At 44.7% G+C, this 13,744-nt stretch overlaps 1 protein-coding gene across 1 annotated transcript; it reads right to left on the bottom strand.

Moving 5' to 3' along the window:
- Positions 1 to 9,435: 9,435 nt before the first annotated feature.
- On the bottom strand, positions 9,436 to 10,155 carry LOC119738659 (plexin-B-like). The gene has a single exon (XM_038213573.1). The coding sequence runs from the start codon at positions 10,153 to 10,155 to the stop codon at positions 9,436 to 9,438; it is 720 nt and encodes a 239-aa protein (XP_038069501.1).
- Between the last annotated feature and the right edge of the window lie 3,589 nt (positions 10,156 to 13,744).

The raw sequence follows: 13,744 nt of genomic DNA on the forward strand, positions 1-13,744 counted from the left end.
GCACCATAGGGTTAGTGCATGCACGAGGTTTGTAGACATGACGTAGCGTCTGGTACATGTATATAAATGCGTGCCTGGGGAGCGCGCGTGGTTTTAGTTCTGCTTTCAGACCAGGTTTGGGTTCTAGCGGTTTAGTTGTTGGGACTGATTGATGCAGTTGTGGTGATCGTTGTTAGGTGAGAAACTATAGCTGGTTGAGTGTATAGTTTTGGGGCTCAGCTGTCTTCGGTGTTGAGTGCCGGGTGTAGCTGCAACAGCGGGCAGAGAAGTAGGTAAATTACTTGTACTCTGCGTGTGTAATTGCTTAGGCGATTTGTGTACAAAGTCGGTGTAGCTGTACTGGGGTTGCGCTGCTATTTGTAGCTGAATTCTGGCTTACACGCACGGCGTAGCGGGTACCCTGCTATAGGACTGTATACATTGCTAAGCGGCTGTTGTGCACTTGTGATGCTGTGATATTGCTAACTTAGCGATTTATTACTAGAGCTGTGCATAGTTGCTCATTGCTGCCATTGTTGTCTAGAGCTTAATGCTGTGTGCATTGTTGCATAGGCTAGCAGCGGGCTATCTCCAGTAACTAAGGACCCTGTTAATAAAACAACCCACCGAATCACATCCTAATTGTTGTACTTTATTATTGTTGAATAAATTACGATCATTGTTGTTTGAGATTACCGACAATTCTGCTTTCAGTGTTTATGTTTACAGGATTATTGTGCAATTAATTAACGGAGATAAATAATCAACACTCATTCATAATCGGGCGGTAGATTTCCACCAAAACGGACCTTCACCCTTAGCCTTGAAGATCGCTCTGAGTGATCTCTCGTCTAGGGAAGAGCCTTGGTTTGGGAAGATTGTCTTCACCCCACTAGGAGTTAGACTTATCCTAACAGACTTCGGTTGGCCCGGGGGTTCCCACCACAAATGGTGTCAGAAGTGGGATGATTGTGAATGATTAAGTTGATTTCTCTGTTGAATAATTGAATTGCAGAATTGTTGAATTGTTGTTGTTATTTCTGTGGTGATTTCAGTGGTTGTTTGAACTATGGGCGAAGGCTCGCAGGGTCGAGTGGGCACCTCAAGTGCTGAGGCCGAGGTGCAAAGACTTCGTTTGGAAGCCCAATTTCTGCAATGGGAAAATGACCTCATTGCAAAGAAGTTGAAGGCTGCCATGGAGTTGCAGTCGGGTGTTTCCCCAAAGGAAGGAAACATGGACATGCCAGGTGGAAGCCGGCGTGTGCTCCATCGGGTTGATTCCGATGTTGAGCTCAGGTTGCCCGAAGAGACTTCCGGGTATGTCTCTGGAGCAACTGGGAGAGTTTAAGGCGCAAATATGGTGCCTGAGTTAGCCCCTAAAGTGGGGAGGGAGGTGACTTTCATGGAAAGTACACCTCAGAAAGGACGGAGCTCAGGGATATTCCCCCGAGCGCAGTCGACGCCTGTTGCCAGGAAGACAGATGATACAAATGGTGATCAGATGTTGTTCATCCCTGAAGGTGGCGCGGAACGGGGTTTGGCAAGTACTGACCCGTTCGTTGGTGACATGGGGATGGTAACCCCTAAACAGGTAAAGAGCGAATTGTTAAGTTTTGCGACTCGACCAGTCGAGACGAAGAACAACAGTTCAGCTCAAGTTGACATCTCGTCGGTAGGTCCATGGCCACTGAAAAGAGAGGCACGGGTCCATGGTGATGTGGGTCAGATGGGTAGTTTGGAGCGACCAAATCGCAGGCCAAACATAACCCCTGATCGGTACAGCGGAAAGGTGCTCTGGAAGGAGTACTTCCGCCATTTTGAGTCGTGTCGTATAGTGAATATGTGGAGCGAGGAGCAGGCTGCGAGGTGGTTAGCCGCAAGCTTGCAGGGAGACGCTCTACGGTTATTCGGTGACTCTGGCCACAAGTACACGTATAGTGCGCTTGTAAAGTTGCTGGAGCGCAGGTTTGGGTCAGCTCGACAGAGTGAAAATTATCTCGTCGAACTGAGACATCGGCGCCAAAAGCCGAAGGAGACTCTGCTTGAACTAGGGCAAGCGATTCACGAATTGACAGCGAGAGCATACCCTGAGTTGCAGGAAGATGCTCGTGAGAGGTTGGCTAAGAACCACTTCATAGATGCTGTTGACAGTCATTCAGTTAGGAAGGGCATCAATAGGGCTCGTCCAAAAACTTTGGATGAAGCAATCCAGGCTGCCCTGGAGACTGAGAATTTCGAGAAGGTGGAACAGCACAGATTGCTGGACCGGAAGCCCGCCAAATTGGCGAGAGCTTTGGGTTCAGTAACTGAACAGAGGCTGGACACTCTCGAAGAAAATCTCAATAAGCAGGCCAAAACTTTGGACTCTGTGGCTGAATTGGTGAAGTCTTTGTCAAGTCAGATTAAAGGTCAAGGTCAGGGTAAGGGCGTGTTGTCTCCCCAGACTCACAAGCCCGGTAGGCCTGAACCTGGGGCCTTGCGGTGTTTCAGATGTGGTGACAAAGGGCACTTTGCCCGGGAGTGCAAGAAAATTCCAAAGCAGGGAAACGTCAGTCAGCCCCCCGTAGAACCCGTGGGAGGGCTGAGAGGTTAAAAGGGTTCAAGAGACAACACAGTGACAGCGAGGGTGGTGGTGGAGAGAAAAGGTCAAAGCCTGGGGATGGGCAACGAGTCAAAACTCTGCCTAATCCTAGTAGTGGAGCTCGTTATGGTTTGCTTGTTGATGGGATGGTAAGGACGACAAAGTGTCGATTTTTGATCGACACGGGGTCCACCGACACTTTGATAAATAGTACGGTGTACTACCAATTTCCTAAGGAAAAGAGACCCGTCTTACAGACGGAAGACGTTCAGGTAAAGCAAGTTGACGGTAGTCAGCTAGCCGTGTTCGGTATAGCTTGGGTAGAGGTACAAGTGGGTCGAACCACGCACCAAGTCAGGGCAGTGTTTGTTGACATGAAATACTGTGGTATCCTGGGCATGGATTTCCTGGTACCCACAGGTGGAAATTTAGATTTCCAGTCGAAAGAGTGGAGGCTCAATGGTGAGCGAATCAAATGCACAAATGGTGCTGGCGAGCATTTTGTTGGTCGTGTTGTAGTTTCTAAAACTACGGTGATTCCGTCAGGTCATGAGGCCGTGGTCCCGGGTATAATTGCTCGGAAGGGGGTTGACTTGGTCGGGCCTGCCATGGTAGAACCGATGGAAGGTGGCGGTGACCTAGCCAAGAGGGGCTTGGTGTTGGCCTGATCTCTGGTTGAGACTGAAGCCGATGTTGTTGCGTTGCGGGTCTTCAATCCCGGAAGGGAGAAAAGAGTTGCACGTGAGGGTACAACAGCGGGACTGATCTCCCAGGTGGAAGTTGGTTCAATTCATGGTGATTTGGATAGGGTGACAAATGCTGGTGAAGAGTTACCCCAGCACTTGCAAGATTTGTTTGAGAGGGGTACAGCCAATGTGGAGGCTATGTACCATGTGGATGTCCGGAAATGTCTCGTAGACTTTCAGGACGTGTTATCCAAGGGTGACCATGACATTGGTCGCACGGACGTGGTGCAGCATCACATAAATTCTGGTGATGCTAAGCCGGTGAAAGAACGGATGAGGCGTCATCTGTATCTGGAAATCCAGAGGCAAGTCGGTGATTTGGAAAAGAGGGGGGTGATTGAACCTTCCGACAGTCCATGGGCGGCAAATGTTGTTTTGGTTGACAAAAAGGATGGTACGAAACGCTTCTGTATTGATTACAGAAAGTTGAATTCGGTGACCATCAAGGATGCCTATCCGGTGCCGCGCATTGATGAAACATTCGATGCGTTGGGTGGGGCGAAGTGGTTTTGTACACTCGACATGGCGTCGGGGTACTGGCAAGTCGCTCTGGATGAGGACGCCAGCCAAAAGTCAACATTTGTTGTGAGGAGCGGGTTGTACCGGTGGAAATGCATGGCTTTTGGGCTGTGATATGCCCCGGCGACATTTGAGCAGCTCATGGAAAAGGTCATGGCCGGGTTGCTGTGGGAAATCCTACTGATTTATTTGGATGACATCATCGTGTTTGGTCAGTCGGTGATGGAGACCCTAGAACGTCTCCGAGTTGTGTTGGACAGGCTAAGAAACGCTGGGCTTAAACTCAAGCCCAGCAAGTGCCATTTGTTTCAGAAGTCAGTGGCTTACCTAGGACACATTGTGTCCTCAGAAGGGGTAGCCACGGATCCTAATAAGATTGAGGCAGTGGCAAATTGGCCGGTTCCAAGGCGTGTACGAGATGTGCGAAGCTTTTTAGGACTCGCATCGTACTACCGGAAGTTCATAAAAGGGTTTGCAGAAGTGGCGAGTCCACTTCATGCGTTGACCGAAAAATCAAGAGAGTTTGTGTGGAGTGAGAGTTGTCAAGAGGCATTTGACGAGCTGAAGGGCAGGCTTCAAGCCGCCCAAGTTTTGTCATACTCAATGCCCGAGGGTGACTTCATGCTGGTCACAGATGCCAGCGGTGAAGGTATTGGGGCGGTGTTGTCGCAGGTTCAGGCTGGTGACGAGAAAGTGCTTGCTTATGCGAGCCGGAAGCTCAGCAAACTTACTGCGTCAGCGAAATTACTGCGTCACTCGTAAAGAGTTGTTGGCTGTGGTTGTGTACTTGAAGTATTTCAAACAATACTTGTACGGCCGCAGGTTGACGGTCAGAAATGACCATGCCGCATTCCGGTGGGTACTTAATTTTAAGAACCCCGAGGGTCAGCTGGCGAGGTGGATTGAGGTCCTGTCTCAATATGACTTGGTCATTGAGCACATGAGTGGCAAGAAGCATGGTAATGCTGATGGGTTGTCGAGACGGCAATGCAAACAGTGCGGCCGTGAGGAGGTGGTCAAGGAGGATGAGGCAACCGGTGCGATACCCGAGGTTCAGCCTCAGGGGAGTGAGTTTTTGGTTAGGGGCGTAGCTGCCCAACCAACCCTGTCTCGCAGTGCTTTAAAGGAAGCACAGTCACAGGATGACACCATGAGTTGGCTCATGAAGTTGAAGGAGGATGGTGATAGTCGTCCTGAGTGGAAGACGGTCTCGCACTTGTCGGCAGCCTGTAAGACCTATTGGTCACAGTGGGACGAGTTACAGGTCCGGGAAGGAGTTCTGCATAGGAGGTGGGACTCCGACGACGGAAAGTTCATCCGGTGGCTGTTGGTTTTGCCAATGAAGTTTCGGAAAGAAATTCTGTCAGAGTTGCACGGTGGGCAACTTAGTGGTCATTTGGGGGTCAGCAAAACTCTGGCCAAAGTCAAAGCCAGGTACTTCTGGCCAGGCATGTCTGCGGACGTGCGGTCTTTTCTCCGAGGTTGCAATGTCTGTGCCAGGAGAAAGTTGGCTGCTAAGAAGAGGGTTGCGCCCCTACAGCAGTATCGAGTTGGTGTTCCGATGGAGCGAGTAGCAATAGACTTGCTCGGGACATTGCCCGTCACGGACAATGATAATCGTTGGGTGTTGGTGGTTGGCGACTACTGTACTAAGTGGATGGAAGCATTTCCACTTCCTGACGCTACTGCGGTTACAGTCGCGCACATTTTGGTGACTGAGTTTGTTTGTCGATTCGGGGTGCCCCAAGAACTTCACTCTGATCAGGGCACAAACTTTGAGTCAGAAGTGTTCAGGGAAATGTGCCGAATTCTCGGCATATCAAAAACCCGGACAACCGCCTATAATCCGAAATCGGACGGCATGGTTGAGAGGTTTAACAAAACCTTGGTCAACATCGTAGCGATGCTGATTGACCCTAGGCGTAGGCAGAAGGACTGGGATGAGTTCCTCCCCTCTGCGACCTTCGCTTATAGGTGCACGCCGCAAGACACGATTGGGGAATCGCCCAACATGATGATGTTGGGAAGAGAGGTGAGTGTCCCAGTGGATCTGGTGACAGGGTGTCCTGAGGTTGAGGCGGAAGCCACTGCAGACTTTGCTGAAACATTGCGAAGTAATATGCAGGAGGCCCATAATAGGGCGAGGAATTGTCTCGGGAAAAGTGCCCGGAGGCAAAAGAAGAATTTTGACAGGAGAGCATCTCAGCATGGGTTGAAGGAGGGCCAATTTGTGTGGCTACACAACCCTGCAAAGAAAAAGCACATGTCCCCCAAATTACAACTTAGGTGGGAAGGACCATGGCTTGTTGTCAAGAAGCTGTCTGATGTAACGGTTCGTATCCAGCTTAAGCGTAATGGCAAGCCAAAGGTAGTCTTTGTAGACCGACTAAAACCGTATGTCGGTGAGGCAATCGAACCGTGGATTGTCAGTCCAGGGATGAGGTGACAGAAACCCTCCCCATGGATGCAATCCCCGAGGTTTATGATGACAAAGAGTCGTCTGAGGAGTTGGCTGAGGTGGCCGAAAATGAGGTTCCTGTGGAGCATTCCATCACAGAAGATTTGAGTCCAAGTAGTCCAGCCGATCAGTCAGAACGGCAGGATGAGTCAGCGCCAAGACGGTACCCAAGACGGGCCCACAAATTGCCCCTGTGGTATCGTTAGAGTCCAGATTTGTTGTTAAGGTCGTCTAAGGGATGCGAGTCCAGTCTCCCCTGTTTCATCCCCTGCATCCTCCACTCCCCTACTCGAAGAGTTGGCGAGACAATCCCAGCCACGCCCCGAAGTGTCCCATTCCAGAGAGACATCCCCCCTGTTGAAGATAAGGACGGCAACTGTGCGGTTCCAGTCATCATCTCTGCAAGCAAGTGTCCACTGATGAGAACGGGCGTCCCGTCGACTCAAGTGAACGACGTGTTCAAGTTTAATGTATTTTTTTGTTTTTATCTAAGGTTTCTAAAGTTTTCTAAGGTTTTAAACAGTTCTTAAATGTTTTCTTAATAGTTTTGTTGAAAGTTTCATAAATGTTTTTATAAAAGTTTATTGTCGGTAAAGAAAAACAATGTATATAATTTAATGGAAAAATTCGTTGTTTAAACTCTGTAAAATTTATCCTAGTTAAATCATGTAAAATTCGATTAGCGAAAATCTTGCCATCAAATTTAGTGTACATTTCATCAGTCTAAGATTATCCTTAAATTTCTGCCCTTAAAATCAGTGCAAATGTTCCCCTTAATTTCTTGTGAATATTTAATGAACTAAAATTTGAGCCAGAAAAGTATAATTTTCATTAAATTTCTTGTGAATATTTAATGAGCAAAAATGTGATTCAGATGCTATACGATAATTCCCTGTGAAATCTTGTGAATATTTAATTAGCAAATGTTGGTGAAGTTGTACATGTACATGGATTTTCGACACGTTGTACTGTGCACTTAGAATCTTGTGCATATTTAATGAGCTGAATTTTGGTGTTCTTGCACATGTGAAACACTTGTACATGTAAGTGACATGTGAGGAAGGTACATGATATATTTTGTGAATATTTAATGAATTTTGAAATCAAAAAACTTCCTCTCTTATGTTCTCTTTTAAATTTAAAAGATGAAGTTAAACTTTATGTTTCTATTGTCTTATGTTTTCTTTTGAATTTTATAGATGAAGTTAAGCTTTAAGTTTTGTATTGAATTATTTTGAAGAAGTAAAGATGTAGTCACACTTTCCTTTTATTTTTGTATTATGGCTTTAGAGTATGGGGACATCCTCTGCCATGCTCGGGGCCTTGTGGCGGAAAGTGTTTAGTTGTGACGTCATTCCATAGCTCTAACGCTTAATCACTTGTGTGCAGTGACCGGGCGGAGCTTACGAGCTCCGTGGGCTGCTACGCGTACGTGATTGGCCAATAACTCCCATAAGTTTAGCGCACCATAGGGTTAGTGCATGCACGTGGTTTGTAGACATGACGTAGCGTCTGGTACATGTATATAAATGCGTGCCTGGGGAGCGCGCTCGGTTTTAATTCTGCTTTCAGACCAGGTTTGGGTTCTAGCGGTTTAGTTGTTGGGACTGATTGATACAGTTGTGGAGATCGTTGTTAGGTGAGAAACTATAGCTGGTTGAGTGTATAGTTTTGGGGCTCAGCTGTTTTCGGTGTTGAGTGCCGCCTGTCACATGAAAATCCGACTCCTATGAAAATCGGACCCCTATTTCCCTATTATTGGTTGATCCCTCGCACGTGACAGGTCACTCTCCCGAAACGATCCTAAAAATAGCACAGTATCGTACTCACGCGTGCGCAGTACTACCAATGAGTCCACATTTCATGGAGTCGGATATTCACGCTACACCTGGTGTAGCTGCGACAGCGGGCAGAGAAGTCGGTAAATTACTTGTACTCTGCGTGTGTAATTGCTTAGGCGATTTGTGTACAAAGTCGGTGTAGCTGTACTGGGGTTGCGCTGGTATGTGTAGCTGAATTCTGGCTTACACGCACGGCGTAGCGGGTACCCTGCTATAGGACTGTATACATTGCTAAGCGGCTGTTGTGCACCTGTGATGCTGTGATATTGCTAACTTAGCGATTTATTACTAGCGCTGTGCATAGTTGCTCATTGCTGCCATTGTTGTCTAGTGCTTAATGCTGTGTGCATTGTTGCATAGGCTAGCAGCGGGCTATCTTCAGTAACTAAGGACCCTGTTAATAAAACAACCAACCGAATCACATCCTAATTGTTGTACTTGATTATTGTTGAATAAATTACGATCATTGTTGTTTGAGATTACTGACAATTCTGCTTCCAGTGTTTATGTTTACAGGATTATTGTGCAATTAATTAACGGAGATAAATAATCAACACTCATTCATAATCGGGCGGTAGATTTCCACCAAAACGGACCTGCACCCTTAGCCTTGAAGATCGCTCTGAGTGATCTCTCGTCTAGGGAAGAGCCTTGGTTTGGGAAGATTGTCTTCACCCCACTAGGAGTTAGACTTATCCTAACAGACTTAGGTTGGTCCGGGGGGTTCCCGCCACAATATCCTAGATTTTAAAGGTGTTACATGCAGAACTTCACTTAAACAGTTGTCCCGACATTTGGGGTTCTTTTTTTTTACTCACCCTGATAGTTCTTAAATGTTTTACAATGACTAAGACGATTCTAGACGATTTTATCTTAGGTTAGGCAACCTGTGCACTTGCGTTGGGTTGAATTGAGTTTGGTTGGATTTACGCCACAAAAGTACAAGTAATCCGCCTTTTGATTTTGTAGTACGTGCAACGTATATATGCATACCTTATTCTCTCCAAAAAGTGGATTTTGTTTAGTTTGTATTTTTTTTTTTAACGGATTTCATTTTGGGCACAAATAATCCGCTCTGTGAGAGCCAAAATTAATGCCTGGCTACCAATAATTCGAAATTTGTGAAGAAATAATTCACTAACTAAATGTTGGTGGATTTAAGTTAAATGTGTCATTTATAAGCGAATATAATTTATATTGCTGGGAAAATTTAAAAAAAAAAAAAAATTGGGGAAAAACAGTCTACTTTCCGAGGTGAAACTCAAAAACAGCACGGGGAATGCATCTTTGAATCTCAGAGAAATGGCAACATCATTCTAAATACGCTGCTGTACTCACCCCGAAACTTTTGCAAAAAGAACCCTCCAAATAGTTAATCTTGTTTGGCGCATTCACCCCATCCTGAATACATCCCCGCACTGCTTCTCTGAAGGCAGCCAAGATATCCGTCATCCTGTACACACACAATGCTGAGTGATCCAGGGGTACATCACTGGTACCCGGAGCTCCTTGGTTCTTGGCAAACACAGCATACAGCACCTGCTCGTCTGCATGGAGACCCAATGATGCCGCTAGATCAGGTCCTGCTGGTCCAAAGTGAGCTGCTTGCACCAAGCTGTACACACTGCCATCTGATCCACTGCACTGTAGGGTAATTTCTGTGTAAGCGTCTAGGTTTGGACCGCCTTGACAAACTCTGCTTATCTTTGAGACCAAACTATCGAAGTCCTCTTTTTGGGAGACAACGAAGTAGGTGAAACCCCCGAGGTCAAATGCTGCAGCGTACTTAAGATGTACCACTGATATAGGGAAACCGCTGAAGATGGAGTTATCATCGTCTGTCGCTGCTAAAAAACTAGCAGTTTCGAGGGATCTTCTTGTAATTGGTCGAAAGTGTCCTCGAGAGTCAACATTTTCAGGACTGTATGTAACTGCAACGTAAAGCTTTGCTTTTCCACCTCGCCCTTGAGTAAGCATCCAAACAGTAGATACATCCTCAAACCCAGCAGCAACGTTAGGAACTGACTCCATTATTACGTTATTAATGTCCCGTAACTGTCGTAACTGACAAATGCCATCATACACACCACCACATGTTATCAGGCTGTTTGGCCGGGTACTGTCAACTACCAGTATCTTGTTGTAGTTATTTGTAAGGTGACAGGGCATCACACTATCTGACCTGCTGTCACCACAGGTTGAAACATTCTGTATCTCTTCCAAACTACTGTCCAACCTGTACAACCAATTGACAGCTCCAACATACACATCACCATGGTCACTCAAGGTAAAATGATTGAACTTTGATACACGTCTTGGGGGTTCTTCCAAAATATCAGGATTATCAAAGCTGGCCAACTCATAGTCTGACAGGTCTCCGAGCCACTCAGCTGATGTGGTAAAAACATTTACACAGATGATGCTCCAAGACAGAACAATTGCCCACGGGAGGGTGGAGTGTCTCCTACAAGACTCCATAATATTTAGTTCACGGGGATGTTTGAGATGGCAATGCACCGTTTTGTTCAATGCAGTGGGTCGTAGAGAAAAGTCTATAGCCACAGACTGTAAAAAAAAAAAAAATAGATAAATAAAAATTACCAAGGTTTACAGTACAGTAAGGGAATCCATACAATGAAAAGATTTACAAATAAAGGATGGTTCTCCTTATTTCTAAATGATTTTTTTTCACAAACGTTCTAACTGTTAGTTTTGCACAAAGTCAATTTCTGGTTATGAAACGAATGTCCAGATCTGATCTTTCGGACTCTTGTCCAAAGCCTAGAAATTTCAGGGAAAAGGTTCTCCTTCGTTTACCTGATTATATACAAAGGGGTGAAAATTAAATACTTTTATGATTGAAGAGACAAAACAAAATCCAAAATAGGACTGGATGTCGATTTCATTGTTTGTATCGTTCTAAAAAAACACACACACACAACTTTTTCCACTTTCGTGGAAAGGAAAATGGAAAATTTACGGTGTGATATCCAAATGCAGTTGGCTTTTGCTCGTCTATAAGAAATATTGGTTCGGAATTGACAATGACTTCTGGTTAACACCGATGTACATGTACTGGATAGTTAATGTCATACTCGGTTCTCCGATTGTTCAGCAACCCGGATCTACTACTGTATGGGTCTTACCAAAAGCTATCAAGCTGCAACAATATTAATGGTGGAGAACCATTAACACGGTAGAAGCACCTTTAAGACTTGGATTTTGTTCGAATGGGGCTTTTGTTTATTTTTAAGAAAAAATTGGCCCTTGAAAACACAAAACAAGGAATATCTCTATCAAAATAAAATTTTGACGAAGCTGGCAAGCACACTATTAGACGTGAAAATTGAGGAGAATTATTCGGAAGCATTTGGAAATTCCAGTCTAAAAAATATATATCTTGAAGGATTCAAATGATGAATGTCTTTAAAGCTGGATATTAAAGCGAAATGTTGTCGTCTTTCTTGTCAATTAAGCGTGACCTCTTTTCGTTGATGTTCTATACAGATTAAATCTTAAATGTAACCCTTATTGATATCTTTTGACTGAAAGCAGGTTCGCACAGTCCATCTGTTTACCGCTGGCCCTCTTAAGTGCAAAACGTTGTAGAATCCCACATTAGTCTTCGCCCTTAGTTCCCCATTCGTTCTTCCTCATAAATAATTTATATTATACTAGACTGTGGAATAACCAATGACTGTATGACGACTGTTTGAAGCTGTGGGGAAAAGTTATTAATTCAAGATATCAAACGTACCTGATAGTGTAGGTTGAATCACTAGCACTCAGGAAATAGTCTGTGACACTTGGAAATATTGGATTGTACAAGAACAGTCACATCTATAAAAGAGCAAGATGTGCCCATTGCGTTAACCGCCACAAGTAACCGTGCTAATGGGCTAGACGCAGAGCAGTTAGTTGTAGATATAGTTTAGGCTGTCTCAGGAGTGCGAGGTGATTCTCCTCACGATCCCTCTGCTTAGTCTAAAGAGCAAAAGTTGAGTGACTGATGCTGGGGTCAATACTCCAATGAAAGTTCTTCATGTTTGTTAAATGATTACCACTCAGCCCATAGCCACAGCAACATGAACACACGTAGAGTGGCAAAAATATAATGTCGATGGGGTACGCAGTGCAGTATTGTATACATATTGATAGGAAAACAAAATAGAAAGGTTTCTTCATGGGCCAACGATCATCATTTGTTAAGTTGCCGTAGCTGATTTTCTACATAGGCCTGGTTTAAATTTTGGGGTTTCGTTTCCGGGTGTTGAAACTCAAGGTCTTTTTAACAGTTCCCTGAACGGTTGGTGAACTCGCTCAGTTGACGGTACACTCAGTGTAAGTTGTTACTGTGAAGAACAAAATATTTTTTTTAAATTACTGACTGGTTTCTATAGTTCTTGAGACTGACAAGAAATCTAGTTGTGACAAAAACAAATCCAATTCACAGTGAATTTTCCCTTTTACTGTTGACTATTATTTCAAAGAATGTTCTATTTTACTTTGATAAATTTAAATGTCAGGTAAACTTTTACTGTTTTCCATTTATATCCGAATACAATTCCTTTATAAAGAGAGTGTAGTCCTAATCTTTTTCACCGTTAAATTTCCGTAAAACAATTATGGAACCATAAAAATTCAGTATTGCATCATGACACGTCATGACACGCAATAACCTCTCTGTCTAGTTTTCAGCTATGCTCCGGTTCTGTTGTTTTTATAATGCCAGTATTACGAGATAGCAAAAACGTTTTCTGGCAATAAACCCAGCATGTCCGGATAAATCACGAAGCTAAGGATCGAGTTGTCTACCCGACTGACAAGAGGTGTGTAGGAATAACTGGAGACAACCAACAGAGAAGTGTTGATGAACGGCTGAGCCTACACTCGCAAAACCCAAAATGTTCAACTCCACATGCCGTACAAAGAGAAGTCTATCGGAGTGTACAATTCTACAAAACATGACTTATTATGTACAGGTGAAGTCACAGTTGTTAAGCTCGAAGCAAATATAATTGCTAAGGTATGTCATCATTATGGGAGCGACTCCAGCTACGAATTACCACAAGTTGTTTCCGTGAGTAAACTCACGCTATTAACATTACGCATATTCAACTGCAGGGCAAATAAATATCGCTTCCGGGAGCAAACTGGCGATATTAACAATACGTGTATTCAACTGCTGGAGTGCTGGACAAATACTAATCAACATTGGTTTCGATGAAGTAATCACTGACTGTATTATAGAAGCACTACAAAGACGGTGTCAAGTTCAACAAAGGTTTGGTTGAACTACTTCCTTGAGAGGTACTTTTACACGATGGGAACCGACTTTAGTTTCCTGGTGCATACGTTAGGGTTTATCCCATCCACAGGATATACTGGTCAAATTGGCAATGATAGATTGTTTTGTTTCACATGTCATTTTCATGGATTTTACTCACTTTTGTGTCCTGATAAATTTCCGTCTCACACTTATTCAAACGTGTAGTTAGTCTAGTTAGGTCCGACTGCAAAATACTCCAGCTTGTAATTAGCAGACGGTGCGACACGGTGTATGGCGTTATTATTGTGCGCGTGACTAGCAGAGAGCGCAGGTTGGAAAGGCATCCTCATT

Source organism: Patiria miniata, unplaced genomic scaffold (assembly GCF_015706575.1).
Source record: "Patiria miniata isolate m_02_andy unplaced genomic scaffold, ASM1570657v1 HiC_scaffold_3, whole genome shotgun sequence".
In the NCBI taxonomy this organism is placed as follows: domain Eukaryota; kingdom Metazoa; phylum Echinodermata; class Asteroidea; order Valvatida; family Asterinidae; genus Patiria; species Patiria miniata.